Below are 17,802 nucleotides of genomic sequence, written 5' to 3'. Positions count from 1 at the left end.
CAGTCCTTGCTCAAAGAGCTTACAATCTAATAGACAAAAAGTAAAGCATTTAAAATATTTAAGCAGTCAAGCACAAGAGAACAGTCACAGAAGGACTGAAGATGTTGAAGGGTGGTCAGTGTGATTAGGTGTAACTCTGGTTGGAGTAGTGGGAGAAGGTGATAGAAGAATAGAAATGGGTGAGGTAAAGTAATGAGTGGGTTGATAGGGAGGTTATATAAGACATGTTACTCTAGGGGTGGGTGGGTAGAGGGGTAGGGTGGGTGGGACTAAGTCTAAAGCAGGAGAAGGTATTCTCTGCAGCCTATCTGTGAGATGGAAAATGCTCTCTGAAGCTGCTGCTATAAGTTGTTAGTTTTCTCTCCCTGAAAGAGATCCAAGCCACACCCACGAAGTTCAAACTGCCTGTGGGGAGGGTGAGGGGAGGAAATGGCAGTGCTTGATGAAAAAGAGAGCTCAGTTTGATAGTAGTAGGACTAACATAATACAGTATCAGAAATCCAGCTAATCCCTTTTTTCACAGTAATGTGAGCGGAATCGTGTAATGTTAGTGCTCTTTCAGCTAGTCTTATAAGCTCCTGTAGCACATTGAAGGGCTTATTTATTTTAGTGTAGTTAGGGTTTTAGCACATTCATTTTGGCAGTTAACTGCAAAATCTGGTTTTAACTGTAAGGGATGCCTCAGCAGTTTCCCATTTAGTTAATACAGATGAAATGTCCCATACTGCACTGCATCATGTTCTCTGCAGTTAGTTACACCTATTTGGGTAGCATTATCTGTCACATTAACAGTTAATGCACAGTAACAACCGTCACATTAATTGTAAGCTGCAGTCTCTGCTGTTCTCCACCTATTCCATGAGTGCACACTAACAACTAATGCAGCTTAATAAATAGGACCTTACTTGACCTGCTGCTGATCCTAATGCTCACTTCTAAATCCTAAATGCATATTTTTGCCTAGCTTACCATAGGAAAATTGGCTTTAAGATCTGTAACATTTGTATGCCTGTCTTCCTTCCCTAGCAATAACTTTTTCAGCAGTTCATCCAATTTCATTCAGATCTGTGCCACGAATACTGGAATTCTCATGATTCTATACCAGAAGAGGACACTAGATATCATGAAATATTTATATCCCCTTGCTTTATCCACAGAGATGCAGCTTATTGGAAAGTTGACGAGAGAAAGGGGAGGGTGGCAGCTCCTTTCAAAAATGAATCTGCAAACCACATAGAAATTCTTCCAAACTCCACTCTGAACCATTGCTAGAGCCTAGAGCCAGTCAGTAGCTAAATCTTCTCTTCCAGGTGGCAGTACACGGTAGCGGAGAATAGAATGGTGACTTGAAGCCAAAAGTGATTTTTTAATAGAAGCAAAACAAGCAATTGTAATAAATCAAAAAAAAAATTCACTTCTCTTTAAAACAAACCTTATGATTGGGACAATGTAAGAAGAGCTTAGAAAATGTTGTTGCTAAACTGTATCTTGATGATAACTTGTACGGTCTATGCCAGAGCCGTGGTTGGGAGGCGGGGCTGGTGGTTGGGAGGCGGGGATAGTGTTGGGCAGACTTATACGGTCTGTGCCAGAGCCGGTGGTTGGGAGGCGGGGCAGACTTATACGGTCTGTGCCCTGAAGAGCACAGGTACAAATCAAAGTAGGGTATACACAAAAGCAGCAAATATGAGTTATCTTGTTGGGCAGACTGGATGGACCATGCAGGTCTTTTTCTGCCATCATCTACTATTTACTATGATGATGAACCCAGTACCATTTTCACCAACAAAATGCATTGAATTTGGCATTTGTGGGTTCTGTGTTTGATGTCCCATTTTATTCACGTAGGTAACTTGATACTTAGAGATACCAAATCCTTATAACAACTCATTATATATCTAAGGGAGTCTTCTACTAAAGATTAGCTCGAGTTATCTGCAGCAGGGCCCATAGGAATAAAATAGGACCTGCTGCAGATAACTCGAGCTAATCTTTAGTAAAAGACTCCCTAAATATATCTGTTCTTGAAGTGCAAAATCTTTTGCACTGTTTTTTAGTATCTTGATGATAATTTTTTTTCTTTGAGTATATTACGAATGAGTAGGATATAGATTTAGCTTAGTAGTTAGATGTGGAAATCTTAACACCTAGTGCTATTGAGTTTTGAAGGTGGGTTAGTGGGTGGAATGGTTTGCTTTGCTGGTAAGGGGCTGTATTTGTTTGGATTTAGCTCTTGGTTTTTCATTCATTCAAGGCACATTACATTTTGGTACAGTGGGTATTTCCCTGTCCCATAGGGCATACAATCTAATCTTTCGTACCTCAAACCTTGTAGCATTTGAGATGTGTGTGGGACAGGTTTGTGGATGAATGAGCCTAAACAATGAGGGACCAGATTGCAGGGGAATGTGTGGGGGGGGGGGGGGGGGGGGGGGGGGTGGGTGGGGAGCCTAGTAAGAGGTGGCTTACAGAGTGCAAATCTCACAGCTGTGGGGGTCCCCAGATATGCTGATTTACTTTCATAGACGTAAATTAAAACTGAAATCACTAAAATATAAGTAAAATGTGCCTTGCTTGTAGCGCGGTTTGCTGCATTGGAAGTCATTTGCATATGTTAGCATTAAAAAAAAAAAAAGTAAAACTTTATCCCATCCATTCACTTCTTGTTGAGTGTAGATTTTTTTTTTTTGTTCACCACAACCCTCCTTGCAAAGTAATGGCCCTTTACCAAGCCGTGGCAAAAGGGGGGGGCCTGCGCTGGTGTCGACGTGTGTTTTTGACATATGCCGAGGCCCCCTTTTACTGCAGTGGGTAAAAGGTAGGTCTTTCTTTTATTGAGGAAATGGCTGTGCTGCAAGTGAAGCCATTTCAGGGGGGAGCACTTACCGCCACCCATTGAGGTGGCGGTAAGGGCTCCCGCTCTAACCCAGTGGTAACCAGGCAGCGTGCAGCACTGCCCGATTACTGTCGGGTACGCTCGGCGCTACAAAAACAAATATATTTTTGTAGCGCTGGATGTGATGGGGCACTGGGGGTGGGAGCTACCTTCAGGCTGCTGTGGTAGCCCAGTGGTACTCCCTTCTTAGCGAGCGGTAAGCTGTGTTGGTCTTACTGCTACTTTGTAAAAAGGGCCCTGAGTACTTTAGTGCACAGAATTTGCAGTAGTGACAAAGTAAAGCACTGCACAGTGGATAGTGCAGTTTCTTAAATCAGCCGGAATAAAGAGTGCAGTGTAGCTACATTAACAGGTCTTTTCAGAATGCATATTGTAAAAAAAAAATACAAATTGTTCCTTTTACAAGTGAGTCTGAATTATGAGCTTTTTTTTTCTCCTGATAGTTATTGCCAAACCAGTGAAGTGACTGATATGCCAAAGAAAGCAAATACTTGAAGATTAAAAACCTTAAGACTGCTTTTGAGTTCTACTTTGTAATTGTCTTGCGAGATGCTGGGGACTTGAAATATTTCCTGTTCCTTCATTCCAGGATATCCGACATGAAGCCAGCGATTTTCCATGCAAAATTGCCAAGCTTCCTGAGAACAAAAATCGTAACAGATATAGAGATGTCAGCCCCTGTAAGTATATGGTTTTCAGCTCACTTACCGCTTTATTGCATGCAAAATAGCAAGCCACTTCTTTCGGGTTTCCTTTATTTCTTATTAAAATGTCCCTTGGCATGATTCTGTTATAATATACTTATGGATGACCTGTTGGGATCATGAATATTTTGAGCATTTTATGGAAAATTTCAACTCAAATGTAAGATTACAAGCTACATTAAGTTTTAATCTGTATTATTTTCTTTAATTAATTATAGAAACATAAATCATTCCTCTCTGAACCACCTCTTTTCCCTCACACCAGAGTTCTTTTACAGGATTAAGTGGGGAGCCCAGAAAGTACTTACTAGAGCCTGACCAAAATTGGCTACACAGTTTTGGTAGAAATTCCCCCCCCCCCCCACCCAACAGCCCCCACCCTGCCGGGGACCCCCTCCTTGGACCTACCTCGTTGTTGGTTGGTAGTGGGCACAGGAGTGTCCCTACTCACTCCAGCACACATCTGAACGAACTGCACTCCACCCCTTCTGAAAAAGCCTACTTTTCATTGTAAACCTGTGATCTCTTGTTTATTGTATATTCAGACCTGTTATCTTTCGTTTATTGCATATTGCAAACCTGTAACCCAGTCACTATAATCTGTCCATCTCCACTGCTCCCGGCAATAGGCTACAGCTTGTTGCACACCTATTACTCATTGCCTACTGTATACTGCTAACCTGTATTTCACTCATCATAAGCCTCTCCAGACAGTAGACTTAGGGCCGTTTACTAAGCTGCACTAGAGGCGCATTAGCATTTTTAGCGCGTTCTGTGTAGGCGCCCACCATATTCCTATGGGCATGTCCACAGCGTGCACTAAATTTGTATACACGCTAAAAATACTAGCGAACCTTAGTAAATTGGACCCTAAGGCTTTACACACAACTGTTGTTCATTTTCTACTGTATACTGCAAACCTGTACTTCACTCACTAAAAATCTATTAATTACAGTAATTGTACTTTAAAAATAATTACTGTAAACTGCACTGAACCCACCAAGAGGATTTTAGAGGTATATAAGATTTAAATTTGATTTGATTTAATTCAGAATCAAACCATTTGTTTGATTTCCTTTGCTCCATTTATGTTTGGAGGAAATAGCTCTGCTTGCTGAGTGTGGGTCTCACTCATTGAAGGTTGGCATGGAGCTTTCTCTGAATGCCCTCTTTAGGTGAAACATAGCTCTATCTCTGTTAAACCAAATCCATTTGCATCTGTTGGGTGCAGATCCTTCTCTGGACATGGAACATACCTGCATCTATAGCTGTACAGTATTCCTTCATCTCTTCCAATATAGCATGGCTGTTCCTATGGCTCCATCTCTGAATGCAGAGCAGCGCTTGCTCCATCTCTAAATATACAGTATATCCATCTTTCATGTAGAGCTTGATCAATCTGTGGAAATGGGACACAGCGTAATCCCAGTATAAGGCATGCAGCTTCTCTGGACAGGTGAAGTGCTTTCTCCCTTTAGGTATGCATCTTGGAGATATTCTGAAGCTTTGTCTCTGTATGCGCATTTCGGGTCCATCTCAAAATGCGGACTCTACTCCTGACCTGACACCAGATTTGGAGCAGAACACGCATCTGGTTTTAGCTGTGGAGCGAGTCTCATGTTGGTCAGTAGAACATGTTCAGTCTTTGCTGTGGAGAGTGACGCTAGCTGGCTTTGTATGGCATCTCATCCAGTGACTCCAAGCAAAGAATGCAGTTTTCCTCCTACTATTGACACAGTTCTCCTGTTCACCAGGACTCTGTCTTGAATTTGAAGCCCTCTTTTGGCTCCGAGGTTTGGCTCATCCGTATGGCTTTATGCTCAGAGTGGCTGTCTCTGCATGTTGTGCAGGACTCTAACTTGGCATTTAGCATGTTTCCTTCTCTGAAGGCTTTTATAGCCCATTCTGATGCTTGATATCTGCGTTCTATAGTTCCTTGTTTGGGGGTTATATTAGGGTTCCCCTAGTTCATGAGCCTCTGACTTCTCAATTTCCTCATGTCTCTAAGAGATGGAGGTTGGTATCATCCCAGTTAGCTATACGCATGTTGGACCTTTGTCTTATTCTGGTCACATGCTCCATTATTTTCCCTTCTTATCCAAGGTGTCTTCTCAGCTCTCCTGCACCTCTTTTGGCAGAATTTTTCTTGCTATATTTGCCTTGCCTTAGAGGTCAGTGTTCTCATTTTGCTTTAGATCTATCTGCTATTCCTGTATGCTTTCCATGTTGTCAGGATTTCCATTTCCGGGAGAGGTTATCTTTGCCTCTGTTATACTTTTTGATGCTTTCATCCCTCCCTATTGGGAACACAGCTTGCTTTATCCTATCAGACTGGGACTGGTCTAGTATGGATGTGAAGGAAGGAAAAATTGTCTTTCTTGATGATGTTCTTCCTTTAGGTCCTACCAGACTAATCCAGACACCACCCCCGCTGTCTGGTTTATCCTTAGGTACTCTTATGTCTCCATGGAGCTAGTTTCTTTCATGCCTATATCAGCCTTTGTCATGTTGCACGTCTCCCGACTCTGTGTGAAATCTGTATATCAATTGAGTATGAGCCACGTAATGAGTTGGATCTAGCACTGTGAACCTTTGGCTTTTCCCTGATCCATGTTCTTCATTGTGTATGATGGGAGCACCATTGCATGGCTAATTGAAATACTGAATGTTCCAGGCTGCACGATGTGACTAAGGGATGAATTACTTGGAACTATTTTTTCTCTGTCCTCAGTTCACTGGTAGACAGACATAATCTATCAGTCTGGACTGGTCTGGTAGTACTAAAGGAAAGAAAATTATCAGGTAAAACATAATTTTCCATTTGCTCTCCCCAGAAGGAATTTAAGCCTTCACCTCAGAAATTGGTTGGGGACCATTCTAGAATTTTGCAATTAGGGCCATGAATCCAGCAACTAGATGTCATCATGGCATGATGAGTTGACTCCCACCCAGCCTGTGAAGGTGGTCTCCATAGCATTCTTAGTTCCAGTCAGTTCAGGAACAGAAGGGAATTTAAACCAGTAGATTGTACCCAACTGATCATTTCCTGAGTGTCTAGCTGTACTGTTCTGCACAAGTGAGTGTTATCCCTTCCTACCAACAGATGAAAGTAAGATAAAAGCTGAGCTTTACCAGTGACCTCGCTCGTAGTAGCTGGTGGTGTTCTCTGGAAAGATCCAGTATTTCCTTCTACCTGAGCAGATGGTAGGTCAATGCTGTCTGGTGCTCCTGGTCCCTAACCTAGCAACCTGCTCTGCTGGTGCAGCCACACAGCTTGGTTGAACCTAAGGGCCGCTCCCAGGTTATCAAGTCCCCAGACTGGACCTGGTACAGCATGGAGCTTAGCTTTGCTGTCCCCAGAAAGTATCCATTGGGTGGATTGTGGCTCGGTCCTCATGTCCCCACCCCTCCTTGCCTGCGCATCCTGTTTGGGTTTAATTTTCTCGGGCTCCCCTTTGACTCCCAGGCATAGTTTTTAATTGGCTTTGCCTGGCTTGACTTTATTCCCTGGCGCAGGACATAAAGCAATTGCTGGGGGGGGGGGGGGGGGGGGGGGGGATAAAACCAAGGCTTGAATAACCTTATAAAAAAAAACCCACCTCCGGCTTGCTCACTCTCTCCTTTGAACAGCCCTGAGGGTGGTGGGTACCTGGATCTGCTGCTGCTACTTCTCCTTCTCCATTGGGACCTACTTCGGCAAGAGTGGTGGCATTTTGCCCCAGCTAGTCTTGATTTCTGCTGCTGCTTCTTCAGAGCCCCATTTGGGGCTTGCCTTCCCACCCACCTTGGGTCCGCCTGCAGGGGGATCCTAATTGGGCTCCAGAGCTTGACCCAAATGGTGAAACAAGTTCTGCAGGAGGAGGCTAAGGCCCCTAGGAGCCCAGATGTTCCCAGCCAGGGCCCCCTTGTGGACACCAAGTGCTGCAGAGGGGTTCGGGGGGGGGGGTTCTGGTTGTCCTGGTCAGCTCCATGGCATCTTAGGAGGATCTGGAGATCCTCCCTGACCCTCAGTCTCTCTCAGATTTAGATGACGCTCCCCCACAGGAAGAGGAGGAGTGGTCCTGTGTGATCCGGCGCTTCCGTCGTGAGGAGCTCTCGTGTCTTATTGAGTTACAGAGGCTTGGGATTCTCAGATGTCCTGCAATAAACCCCTTTGAGGGGATTCTCTCTGGGAGGGCCTTGCGGGGCCCCAAGAAGGGTGGATCCTTCCATTTCAGTCTGGACATGAAGGGAGTAAATGTTTGCCTGCGGATACAGGCATTTTCAAGTGGAAAACCTCAGGATGGTGATTGCCTCTGTTCAGCCGGTGAGTTCTCACGGAGACCTATCTGTACATTCCCATTTCAGCCCATCACAGGCGTTATCTTTGTTCTTGGGTGCCATTACCGTTGAACTGGCAACAGCCTCCCTGCAACTTTTCCAAGATTATAGTGATGATCACTACTTATATGCACTGTCAGAGAATCAAGGTGCAACCTTATCTGTTTGACTGGCTGATTCAAGCGGACTTGGCAACGGAGGCCAGCCTGTCCACGTCTGAAGTCATCTCTCAGAGACCCTAGGCTGGGTGGTGAATCGGAGCAAGAGTCACTTGTTTCTCTCCCAGGCCTGGAATACCTGGGAGTCTGCTTTGACACTGCCTGGGGGAGTGTTGTTCCTCCAGAGGACTGGGTGGAGAAGCTTCAAGCACAGATTGTTGCGAGCTTCTGATTTCCAGAGTCTTTCTGGTCACCATCACCTCAAAGAGTTTCTAGCTACAGGCTCTGTTTTTGTCGGGACCCATATCTCAGTGAGAAAACAAGAAGGTAACCCGATCCACTAGATCAAACATGGAACAAAAAGAAGAAAGTAGACCTTATAAAGAAACAGTCTTTTATTGGTTGTGAAAGCTACCAGGACTCACACAAGTGCCCGACATGGCCATGTTTTGCCAGAAGTACAGGCTGTGTCGGAGGCAATGAAACCAGCTGGTGTAAAACGACAGATTTCACCAGTGCTGATTAGATGTGTCTCTTTCTGGGTCTGTTCGAAACCATGTGAATCAGGAGGTATGCTTGCCCTCAGTTGTGACAAGAAGATTCTGTTCCTGCAGGCAGGAGCTCCACAAACTGGACATCCCGAGGACTCTGTTTCAGTACCTGAAAGAGACAAATGATTTTTCACTTCTCCAATCACCTCTTTGTTTTTGTTTTGTTTTTTGGGGGGTTTTTTTCATATCCTTAGAGAGGGACTAGGCAGCCTCTAAGGCCTCCATTGCGAGGTGGACCAAAGTGGTTATTGAGACCCGCCTATATTTGCAAGAATCACCCGGTGCCTCAGGGCTTGAAGGCTCAATCCACATGGGCTCAGGTCACTTCCTGGGAAGAGGCCCAGGCAGTGGCACCTGAAGAGTATATCAGTGACATGGTTGTCTCTCCATTGATTTGTCAAGCACTACGGATTGGACATGTTGGCCAGGATCTGTTTGGACTTTGGCAGGACTGTCATTCGGGGGGCCTTGTCTTCCCCCCCCCCCCCCCCCCCCCCCCAGTAGATCTGCTTTGATACATCCCACTTGTGCAGAACTGTGCAGCTAGATGGTAAGGAAGGAGAAATGATGTCTAATCTGATAATTTTCTTAACTTGTTTTTTTTTTTTTTTTTTTTTTTTTGAGACATCCCATTTATATCCAAGCAAACTCGGGTTCAATGTGGCTTACTTTAGTACTACTACTACTACTCATTTCTATAGCGCTACTAGATGTATTCAGCTCTATACACACAATATATGCAGGTACTTTCTCTGTCCCTAGAGAGCAATGGAGGGTTAAATGACTTGCCTAAGGTCACAAGGAGCTGCAGTGGGAATCAAACCCAGGTTGTCAGGGTCAAAACCCTCTGCACTGATCATTAGGCCACAGTTGCACTGTTCTGCAGCCTGCCCTCAGAAGACTTGGGCCCAGGACTCTGGGTATGCTCTGTGCTTTCCCTTTCAGTATTTACAAAAAAAAAAAGTCAAATCATACATTACAATTTCCAGCAAAACGAGTTTTCCATGAGATTGTCATATTTATTTATTTATTGCATTTTTATCCCACATTTTCCCACCTCTTTGCAGGCTCAATGTGGCTTACAATACATCATGAATAGTGGAAATATATAAGAAAATAGACATTTAGTATTGCAAAAAGATCTTGGGTGACGTGATAATGATAAAGCATGATAGTAATATAACAAGCAAAAATCGTAAGGCAGTTCTGGATATATGTGTAGGAGTTCACATTTGTTGATCTTTGTGGTATGCCTTGTCAGAGAGATGGGTCTTCAGTAGTTTGTGGAAGTTAGTTCATAGATCATTTTTAAGTTGCGCGGCAGCGTGTTCCAGAATTGTGTGCTCAAGTAGGAAAAGGTTGATGCATGCGTTAGTTTGTATTTTAGACCTTTGCAGTTGGAGAAGTGAAGATTAAGGAATGTGCGGGATTGTTTTTTAGCGTTCCTGGGTGGTAAGTCTATCAGTCTGACATGTAGACTGGGGCATCTCCATGAATGATTTTGTGAACTAGGGTACATATTTTGAAACGTGATGCGTTCTTTGAGTGAGAGTCAGTGTAGCTTTTCTCGTAGGGGTTTAGCACTTTCATATTTTGTTTTACCGAATATGAGTCTAGCTGCAGTGTTCTGGGCTGTCTGAAGTTTCTTGATTATTTGCTCTTTGCAGCCAGCATAGAGTGCATTGCAATAGTCCTAGATGGCTGAGTACCATTGATCGTACCAGGTTACAGAAGACGGTCCTTGGGAAGAAGGTCTTACTCTTTTTAATTTCCATATTGAGTGGAACATCTTCTTGGTTGTGTTTTTCACGTGATTCTCAAGTGTTAGGTGACGATCAATGGTACTCCAAGAATTTTTAGGGTGTCCGAAATTGGAAGATTCAGTTTTGGTGTGTTAATGGTGGTGAATTTGTTCGTATTACGTTGAGAGGTGAGTATTAGGCATTGGGTTTTTTCTGCATTGGGTTTCAGCTGAAATGCATCCGCCCATGAATGCATGATAGGCTCTGGTTGATATCATTGGAAATTTCCTTTAAATCTTGTTTAAATGGGATGTAGATCGTTACGTCATCTGCGTATATGTATGGGTTGAGGTTTTGGTTTGATAGTAGTTTGGTCAAGGGTATCATCATTAAGTTGAATAAGGTTGGTGAGAGGGGGGATCCCTGTGGAACTCCACAATCAGGTATCCATGTGGCTGATGTAGTCGAATTAGATGTTACTTGGTATGATCGTGTGGTTAGGAACCCTTTGAACCAATTGAGAACGTTGCCTCCAATTCCGAAGTACTCTAGGATATGTAATAGTATTCCATGATCAACCATGTCGAAGGCGCTGGACATGTCAAATTGTAGTAGTAGTAGTACGTTCTTGCCAGTTGCAATCATTTGAATTTAGTCATGAGAGTAACTAGTACTGTTTCAGTACTGTGGTTAGACCGGAATCCTGACTGGGAGTCGTGTAGTATTAGAATTTGTTTAAGTAGTTTGTGAGTTGTTTGGTCACCATTCCTTCCGTTAGTTTGGTTATTAAGGGAATGGATGCTACTGGTCTGTAGTTGGTTAGTTCACTCACACTTTTCTTTGCGTCTTTGGGTATGGAGGTGAGTAGAATATTTCCTTTCTCCTTCGGGAAGAGTCCATTTTGTAACATATAGTTCAAATGGTTCATTAGGTCTGTTATAAATTGTTGAGGGGCAGATGTCATAAGGTTGTTTGGGCATATGTCTAATTTGCAATGAGATTTGGCAAATCTTTTGAGCGTGTGAAAGATGAGATCCTCCGATAGTATCTCGAAGTTGGTCCAGGTTCTGTCTGCTGGGTATACACCAGGGTCTGGATCTAGACAGTCAAGGAGATCGGTGTAGTCAGTGGTGCTGACAGATATTTTAAGTCGCAGTTTTATGATTTTCTCATTGAAGTAATTCGCGACATTCTCTGCACCTGGTGAATCTTTACTGTTGGTTGTGACTGGTGTGGTATCTAGTAGTTGATTCACGAGTTGGAAGAGTTTATGTGTATCCTTGTAGTTTGGTCCAATTTTAGTTTTGTAGTATAATCTTTTAGTTTGTCTTATAGTATATTTATATTTTCTTTGAAGTTGTTTCTAGGCATTAAGTGTGGGGTCGTCTTTCTTTTTATTCCACACAGGTTCCAACCTTCTAACTTGTGTGTTAAGTTTTTTCAGTTCTTCGTTGAACCATGGTATTGAATTCTTTCTGTGTGAGGTTCTGGTTTGAATTGGGGCAATATTGTCTAATATGAATATGCATCTATCGTCCCATTCTAGGAGAAATTGGTTTGTATCTACCCTTATTGTCCATCCGTTGTGGTAGATCTGTTGCCAGAATATTACCGGGTCTATTTTTCCTCTTGTGGTGTAGGTTTTTCGTTCTTGTTTGTTAAGTGAGTGGTTCGCCATTGGGGGGAGGTGTGTGCTTTATAGTGGTCTGACCACTATATCCTGGAGTATGCAAGATAGCAAGTGCCATTCTGTGGTGGTATGCTCCCTTGATTATTATTGCGGCTGTAATGGTTGATGGGGCATGAGTGCTTTATAAAAAGGGACCTTCTGCTACTTTGGCAGTTACATACTTGATCTTTCCAGGAGCTCAACCAGCTAATACCGGTGAGGTCACTAGTAAAACTCCGCTTTTTTTCTGTACCTCGTTCTGCTGGTTTGTTGTGCAGACTGTGTAGCTGACTAACGGAAAGAAAATGACCAGGTAAGGCATAATTTCTCCTTATTGCTTGGGTACTTCCTTTCTTTCAAATTTGCTATTTGGTGTACTAGTGCTGCAAGGTTATTTCTAAGGAATTTCAACTCCCACCTTTCTGTTATTTTCAGGGTTGTTTACTTGTCTTGGGTTTCAGTGGTATTTCATTTCCATTGATAAGCAAAAAATGATAGGATTATCTGATTAAAGCTGTTTTTGGGTCACTTGTTGGGTTGTGGCATCTGTTCTAGTCCCAAATGTGTTCTTTCATTGAGTTCGCTGTTTATGCAACATGAAAATTAGTTATTCATAGCATTCATTCTCTGATGACAACACTTCAAATAAGTGATGAGTTACATAAATCTCCACTTTTGGGAAGAGTTTATTGCTTGTTTCTTTGCTAATCGTACAACTGTAGTAATTTAGCCTGTTTGCTCTCAGGAAAGGAGTGCTAAAAAGATATTTCAGATAAACTTTCAGCAGAAAGAAAGCTCTAGAAGGAGGGGTTATTGAATGAAGTTGTGAAAAGAAGGAGATTCCAGAGTAGTCTAAGGAAGTAGTTCATTAAAGTAAGGGTGGCTGATGCATGGAAAAGCCTCCCAGTGAAGATGGTGGAGGCAAGGACAGTATCACGATGCAAGAAAGCATGGGACCAAGTACAAGAGAACCTCCCAGGGAGAGGAAGGAATTGTAGCACTGATCAGTTGCAATGCATGGGCAGACTGGCCAGGTCAGATGGTCTTTTTAGTGCTATTAGGTACTGTTTCTGTGAACTCTAGACATTCCTTCAACGTACGTGAAGTTGCTTATATGACTTAAATGGGTGACTTAGAACAAATTTTAAAAGTAAGCCATTTTTAATTTTCTTGATCTAAAAAAAATACAGTACTTAATTTGAACATTGCAAAGAATACTCCTTTAAGTTTCTTTTTTTTTTAAATTAGATTTCAAATTTTTACATCTCAAAATACAGGGAAGAAAAAGAAAAACCAAACAGCAGTCTTTGTATAAGATTTAGTAATAAACAAGAAATCATCCTAGTATTCAAGCCCAAATTAAGAAGAAACAGTAAGTACAAAAGAAAACCATTAAGGAATCGCATCGTCTGCGCCTTAGAATACTCCTTTGTTTCTTCATTTGATTACTGAGATTTTAAGTCATTGACGTTAATTGGTGAACTGTTCCTCATTAGCATTGCTGCATATGCCTCTATTTATTTGTCTGCATTTCTGATTATTTTCATGCTTTAGTTGATCACAGCCGAATTAAGTTGCACCAAGGAGATAATGACTATATCAACGCTAGTTTGATAAAAATGGAGGAAGCCCAAAGAAGCTACATTCTCACCCAGGTAACTATGAAGCACACATCAAAGTACAATAAAATGTACTCCATACTTCACCTGCTCATCCAGAACTAGTCAACAATATATAGAACCCTCAAGAAAATAGAATAATATGCAAAAATACAAAAAATACTCTCAGAAATTAAGTGTGAATAACAGCGAGTGTACACCTTTAAGGAAAACAATAATTAATATAATTAGTTGAGTCCTCAGTGTGGGAATACTGAAGTAGGAAATAGAGAAAACGCTCTTCCCTAACTTGCAGCCAAATAGAATAAGTTTCACAACCTGGCTGGAACTTCACACCATCATCGGGCACAACTGTGTGTGAATATAGTGCACCAAAATAACTGTGAACTGTGGACAGTGCTTCAATGAAAAAATCCTCACATGATTCACCAATAAAGAGTGTCCAAAAAACTCTTTATTGGTGAATCATGTGAGGATTTTTTATGTTCACTGATCACCCCTGGAACTCTTTTTAAAATCGGCATCACATTGGCCACAGCCCAATCTTCAGTCAGGTACTATGGATGATTATATCCTGGAATATGCAGGATAGCAAATGCCATTCTGTGGTATTATGCTCCCTTGATTATTTTTGCACTGTAATGATTGGTGGGGCATGGGTACTTGTCTTATATAAGCTAACATTTAGTAAATCTGAATGTTGTGGGTGTTAGTAATATGTAACGACAGGTTACATATTACTAACAGCAGATCAGCAATTTCATGCTTGAGTTCTTTGAGTACCCTTGGATGCATTCCATCCAGTCCAGGTGATTTACTACTCTTTAATTTGTTGATTTGGCTCACCGAGATTTCTTTCAGTTCCTCCGCATCACCCTTGAAAACCATTTCCAGTACAGGTAGATCTCTTACATCTTCCGTAAAGACCGAAGCAAAAACTTCATTCAGTTTCTCCGTTATTGCCTTGTCCTCCCTCGGTGCCCCTTTTGCTTCTTCGTGATCTAATGGTCCCATAGATTCCCTCGCAGGCTTTCTGCTTCTGATGTACCTGAGAGCGAGCTTATCCCATCTTTCCAAATCCTGATTTACCCCTTGGTGTGAGTTAGGCGCATATAGATTGACCATGTCAGCTGCAGCCCATTAATAGAGCCCACTCAGATGATTCACTTCCCTTGCAAGTTCTTATACTCATTAGTACACACTATTTTCAAGTCCCCTGCTATTAATATCTATCTGTTTGAATGCTGTTCTGCCCTATTTGTAGGGAATTCTTGTCCTTGATTTTGAAATAAGGGTGGTTTTATGAAATCCTAATAAACATAAACACCCCCCTTTCTTCTACTCTTCTGTTAGCAGCCAGTATGATTTTAGGATACTTTTTATGTGCAAGTAAATATTCATGAGGCTGGCAAAGATGTGTTTCTTGAATGAAACAAATTCCTAACCAGAGCAATTGACTTGTGTGTGGACAGTTAAGACCCTTTACATTTAGTGACCCTATTCTTACCCCGATTCTCCCTACCATACTTAATCTCTGCCTAATATTAATCGGAGACCATTCCCACAAAAAAGTAAAACCTCTATCTTTTATTCATACTGGCCCATTGGTCCTGCTATATACCTCTGTGCAGCTCTTACTCTTCCCTCCAACCTCCTGAGCCCTTCCTCCCCCACTGAGTGCAAATTGCATAACTTTCTGCACACTACAGCGAGACACAGCTACCCCTCCACCCCAATACTCTTTATACCCTGATCAGCATACTCCTAAGCCCATTGATACACACCCCGTGCAGTTTCTTCAAAAAACCCCATGCTTTCCACATACTCCGTTCCATCCATTCCCCATCAGTAAATGTCCATACAAAAATTTACTCCCAACTTATTCACTAAGCAGTCTATACAAACTTTAGCAAACAAGATTTGCAATAATTTCCATATCCACCCACCTCATGTATAGCCACACACACACTGTTACCTCCACCCATCCAATCCGAACATTCCAAATAAGAGCAACCCAAACTGTGACTTTAATAACTCCTTGCTTGCCAGATGAAACAGAAAATGTACACCTAAACATAGTCACTCTTGCTTTTGGTCTTTCATCAAACTAAGGGAATGGCTGAAAGATCTTCGGAGCTTCCTTCTTCACCTTGTGCTGGGGCATGCCCAATGAAGATCTCACAGCCCCCACTTTTTGTCAGCGAAAGTGGGCCAGTCTCTGGGATGCTGAAATGTTTGGATTCCCAATGCCAGCAGCAGTGAGGCCCTCTTTTTGATTTGCCATAATTCCGTTACTTCTGTTACCTTCTTATGGCCACCTCTAATGGTCACCAGTAGCCTGAAGGGAAATAACCAACTATATTTGATAGTTTCCTTGCGTAACACTCCCAAAGCCTCCTTAAATTCCCTCCTCTCTTGTAGGGTGATGCTCGATAAATCTCCAAAGATTTTGATCTTATGATTGTCCCAGATGATATCAACATGGTCCCTGGCTTTCCTTAGTAAAGTTTCTTCTGAAAATTATGTATACATGCCACAATGTCTTTTGGAAGTTTGCCTCTTTTAGGTCCCAAGGCCCTATATGCTCTATCTATTTTCAAAGAGCGGGTGTCCTCCCAGTCTTCTTCATCGCCAACACCAGTCAATTCATTGTATAAACGTTGTACTACCTGCGTGGCATCTGCAAAAGCCTCAGTCTCTGAGGCCCCTGTAATCCTGACATCATTTCTTGGGGCTCTATTTTCCAGATCTACCTGTTCTATCAAATCTTGCATCTCCTGCTGTAGATCCAGGTGCTGTCTTTGTAGCAAGGCTAGGCCTTCCTCCTGCTCACCCACTCTGCACTCCTTCTTACGTGCGGCCTCTCAAATAGTTTAATAGTTTATTACACTTGATATACCACTCTTCCAAACAAATAGTGGTTTACAATAAAACTAGAAAAGAACGCCAATATAAAAATAGGACAGCAGAAAAACCGCATATCCCAAGAACCACATGCACACCATCATCCTACAGGCCTGTGGTAATATCTGCACAAGGCAACTGGCCATCCCGAAAGCCTGTTGGAAGAAATATGATTTCAGTTTTTTAAAACTGCATAAAAGAAACGTCATTCCTTCTGAGGTAGTTCCATAGGAATGGTGCCTGCCAAAAAAAAAATGCACTGTGCCGAGTAGCCACAAGGCGGGTCTGGCTAGTCCCAGGAAGGGTCAAAAACTGCTGTAGCAAAGTGCGGGCTGGTAAATAAGGCTGGACCTTTAGCACCAAATATTCAGGCACACAATACTCTGTCAAATCCCAAACTTTATATAATACCCTATATTCAACAGGTAATACCTGCTCTAATGTCCTTAACTCCAAAGCTTGGAATTCAGATTTTAACTCGGACATCCACTCTTTCATATCCTCTTTGGTAAGTGACGCTAAGTCCAAATCTCTGCTGTCTCACCGGGCTCCAAGTGATACTCTCATCTTCAGATGCACTTTCGTCTGAGTTGTGCCTTGGTGCCGTTGATTCTCCACATGCGCCTGTTACCATTGAGCATCTCCCACACAACTTGGGACCTTAGTCTATTCTGGTTTCTTTTTGCCCACCACTCCAACACTGTACTCCATCGAGCAGTCAAAAGCAGGATAACCTCCACTACTGAATCCACTGAAACGATCAGGGTATTGTTCAATTTTTGTTCGGGAGCTAAAGCCTCACACTGCCATGTTCAGCGGTGACATCACCGGAAGTCCAAACTTAGCCTTTTTAAACCAGCTCATATTTTTTGCATCTCTTACATCACAGTGTATGGAATTGTCGTACTTAGTCTTCAGGTCCCACTGCTTGGATTTGCATTTGATATTTCTTCTTGCCTGATGACTTCTTGGCAGACTGTTAACAGTGTGGTTTACCATTGCCTTCCCCAGTTATCTTTACACCCTGGCTAAGGCTGGGTACTCATTCACCAACTGAAAATGCGTGGATGGCTGAGTTGGCCAGACCTGACAGAAATCCCAGTGTGGTATTCATACTCGGGTCATGGGCATAGTAAACAAGTAACCTACTGATTGCACCATGAGGCCTTATTTGATATACTGCCCATCACCTTACATATCTGTAAACTGCTTAGATATTATTAAAACTAGTTCAAGAGG

General features: G+C 42.5%; 1 protein-coding gene across 1 annotated transcript in view; it reads left to right on the top strand.

Moving 5' to 3' along the window:
- PTPN1 (protein tyrosine phosphatase non-receptor type 1) overlaps positions 1 to 17,802 on the top strand; it is a 118,455-nt gene that overhangs the window by 52,080 nt on the left and 48,573 nt on the right. Inside the window, exons 2-3 of the mRNA XM_030213587.1 lie at positions 3,486 to 3,576; positions 13,595 to 13,695. Of these exons, the coding sequence (XP_030069447.1) occupies positions 3,486 to 3,576; positions 13,595 to 13,695 (192 nt within the window). The remainder of the gene's footprint in view (positions 1 to 3,485; positions 3,577 to 13,594; positions 13,696 to 17,802) is intronic.

Source organism: Microcaecilia unicolor, chromosome 8 (assembly GCF_901765095.1).
Source record: "Microcaecilia unicolor chromosome 8, aMicUni1.1, whole genome shotgun sequence".
Taxonomy (NCBI): domain Eukaryota; kingdom Metazoa; phylum Chordata; class Amphibia; order Gymnophiona; family Siphonopidae; genus Microcaecilia; species Microcaecilia unicolor.
Note: the sequence above shows the minus strand (reverse complement) of the source record. Positions and strands in the feature narration are given on the sequence as shown.